The sequence below is a fragment of the Sus scrofa genome, chromosome 6 (assembly GCF_000003025.6).
Source record: "Sus scrofa isolate TJ Tabasco breed Duroc chromosome 6, Sscrofa11.1, whole genome shotgun sequence".
In the NCBI taxonomy this organism is placed as follows: Eukaryota; Metazoa; Chordata; class Mammalia; order Artiodactyla; family Suidae; genus Sus; species Sus scrofa.
In genome coordinates this window covers 144,575,937-144,579,136 of record NC_010448.4, presented here as the reverse complement: position 1 = coordinate 144,579,136, position 3,200 = coordinate 144,575,937, and the positions used below count along the sequence as shown (strand labels likewise).

At 53.0% G+C, this 3,200-nt stretch overlaps 1 protein-coding gene across 1 annotated transcript; it reads right to left on the bottom strand.

Moving 5' to 3' along the window:
* DIRAS3 (DIRAS family GTPase 3) lies at positions 317-2,795 on the bottom strand. Its single transcript, NM_001044598.2, is given in 2 exon segments — positions 317-1,729; positions 2,482-2,795. A coding segment is annotated over 1 exon segment (687 nt). The 5' UTR covers positions 1,665-1,729; positions 2,482-2,795; the 3' UTR covers positions 317-977.

Here is a 3,200-nt window from a genome sequence, read left to right as displayed (position 1 = left end):
GAGGCAGCCAAAGGCTGAGGTTTTCTTTTCACCACCTACCTCCAAGCAGAATGAGCAAGTGACCTCTTCAAAGATCCCTGGAGTTCTTCTGCATGTCAGCCCAGGAAAGGTTATGGATGCAAACAAGCTCTGCACTGCAGAGGCCCATGAACCATCACCCCACTCCCCCCCCAACCCCCGCACCCGGCTAATTTCAAGATGGCAGGGGTGTCCATGTGGAAAATTCTTATTAGAAATCTTCACCAGATGTGCCTGGCAATGGGTAATGGGTAGTTTTTTGTTATTGTTCAATGAAAAAAGAAATTACTGCAACTGATTGCATGCAGGAAAAGCTTTATTAAGTCATTGAATTGTTATAATTTTTTTAAACTGCTATGTAGAATACTCAAACATTTTTAAATGACTTAGGAAACAATCAGCATATATTTAGTAAGCAATTTCCATTTTCACAATTTTCTCTGCTCCCACCCTCAATGCTCAGCTATAGAATATTCATTTATTTATCATGTATCTCTGTCTCACAGTCATTTGTCAAAGCTTTTGTTGCAAAAACATGTTTCTTAACAATTAAATACACAATGGGAAGATATGATCAGACATTTACAAGACTTGAACTGTTTAAGAATAATACACAATAATAGGATCACAAGAAGGGCAGTGGCGTCTTTCAATTCATTTTGCTGTTTCATTCTCTTTTTCAAACATTCATCTCTAAAGTCTGTCCAAGTCCTATCTTTTAAATGCTTCCAAAGTCCATATTTCCCTCTCCTCCTCCAATGTCCATATTTTAACAATTTGAATTCTCCTGTCTGGGAAAAAGAAAAGGTATTAACTCACAAGGGACATTTATTGACATCTAATTGTTACAATCAAACCACAGCACAGAAGTCAGTCATGTACAGGTGACACATCACAATGGGGTCGGTCCATGATTTCGGCACACTGAAGGAGAAGGTCGCGCTCCTAAGACCCAGGGCTCACATGATGATGCACTTGCCCAGCAGCTTCTCGGCGGTCTTGGGGATCTGGGATTTCTTCTGCGCGGGCTGGGCGCTGGCGGCGGGTTTCTTCTCGTGGTTCAGCAGCATCTGGAACAGCTCCTGCACGTTGATATTCATCTTGGCAGAGGTCTCCAAGAAGGCGCAATTCCACTCGGACGCGCAGGCAGCCCCTTCCTTCTCACTCACCTCCCGGTGGCTCTCGTCGCACTTGTTGCCCACCAGGATGATCGGGCACTTCAGCGGGTTGTTACCTTTGAGCTCGCGGATCAGATGGTACAGGGGCTTCAGCTCCTCCAGGGTGTGCTTCTTGGTGACGGAGTAGACCAGGATGAAGGCGTGACCCCTGGCAATGGCAAGGCGCTGCAGGCCCCGGTAGCGGCGGCCACCGGTGGTGTCGGTGATGTGCAGCGCGCCCACCTTGTGGCTGCAGCCCAGCACCTGGCGGTAGGTATCTTCGATAGTCGGCAGATACGCCTCACGGAAGTTGCCGCGCACCCACCTCTGCACCAGCGCGCTCTTGCCCACGCCGGCCGAGCCCAGGACCACCACGCGGAAATCTCGGCTCCTTCGCTGGGGCAGGCAGGTACGGATGACGATCACCGTAGGCAGAGGCCGAAGCCGCTTCATCAGGCGTTCCTTGAGGCCGAAGCAGGAGTTGCCCATCGTTGGGTATTGATGGGGAGACAGGTGCACAGGTTCTCTGGCACTTGGCCAGCAACGAGGAGAGCCTAGGGAGGAAGAGAGGGAGAGAGGAAGAGTGAGAGATGAGAGTCTAACTCCGAATGATATCTTGTCGCAGCGCCCGCTTGGCCCGCCTCCCCCTGGGGATGCGGGGGCGGGGAGGCGGGGCCGGGGGCGGTGCTCGCTCCCCAACCCCACCCTCCTCTCCCCTCCCTCCTCTGCGGCGAGCGGAGCTTACAGCCCACCCCAAGCAACCGCCAGATGCAATGCGGGTGGGGATACTGCAGGTTCGCCCCGCGCCTCTTCCAACAACACCGTCCTGTTACTTTCGTGATGTCTACGCACCCATCTTTATTTCATTTTTATTTTTCGTGCCACACTACTGTACTCTCTACAGAATGCTCAACTGTGGACAGCTTACCAACCTCAAAACACACAAATCCGAGCGATGTTACCAAACAGTTTTCCCCCTAATAAGCCCTTGTTGCTTTCTCTCCTTCAGTCTTAAAAAACTGTGTGCGTCTCTGACATGGATCGATCACTGCGGGCAAAGGGTAGGATGCCGCAGACACCGCGATCCAGGGTGTGGTCACGCCGGCAGCGAGGGGCGCTCAGGGATTCCCACAGGGGCTAGGATTCCGGACGCTAACAGAGACCCCCTTACCTGTAGCGACTGTCCCCAGGTACCCACTTCCCTGACAGTGCACCCACTGGTTTCCACCCCGCGATAGCGCAACCTGGTTCGCCCGGTACGCCTTGCGTTCAAGTGCCCGAAAAAAGGCGGAAGACAGATTTTTACCTCTTTCCGAGATGGGAACCTCGCGGCAAATTCGCTCCTCACTGAGGTGGCTTCGGCCGCGGCAGCAGCTGCGGCAACAAATTGCGTAACCAAACTCCGAGCGGCAGCTGGCAACCAGCGCGCTCGGAGGCTGGGGGCGAAATGCTCAAACAGTGGGACTGAGACTGGTTTGCCAGAGCCAGGGGGCGCAGACTGGGAGACTCCACTTGCAAGGTTCGCAGAGGGGGGATCGGGCTGTGCGGGGCTGGCCGAGCCCAGAGCGCCCCTCTGCGGTCCACTTTGGCGTCCCCCACACGGGTACCTACATCCCGGGCGGGGGCGAGGGTGGGAGGCGGTCCTGGGTTCGGAGGCGCCCGCCCATTGAAGTGGGGGGGGGTGTGCTTACAGAATTTGTAATGCGGGCATTTCTCACCCACTGCAATCCTCACGGCTTTTATGCTTTTTGCCCCCTGTGGGGTTAGCTTTCCCAAGCCTTGCCACTTTCTCTTCAATGCAGAATGGCCAGTTAGAATGAATGCCCCCCACTACCACACACTTCACCGCCTCTCATCCACTTCTACCAGTAAATATTTCTCTATCGCAAAACCCAATTTATGTCTTTCCAGGGAAAGACCAACTGACGTTTCTGTTTTAAGAGACTTCAGAACCTGGCTCCTGGTAGGATTTCCTGTAGTATAATGTTTTATGTTTGAGGGTTGAGGGGGTATCCTCTACACCCA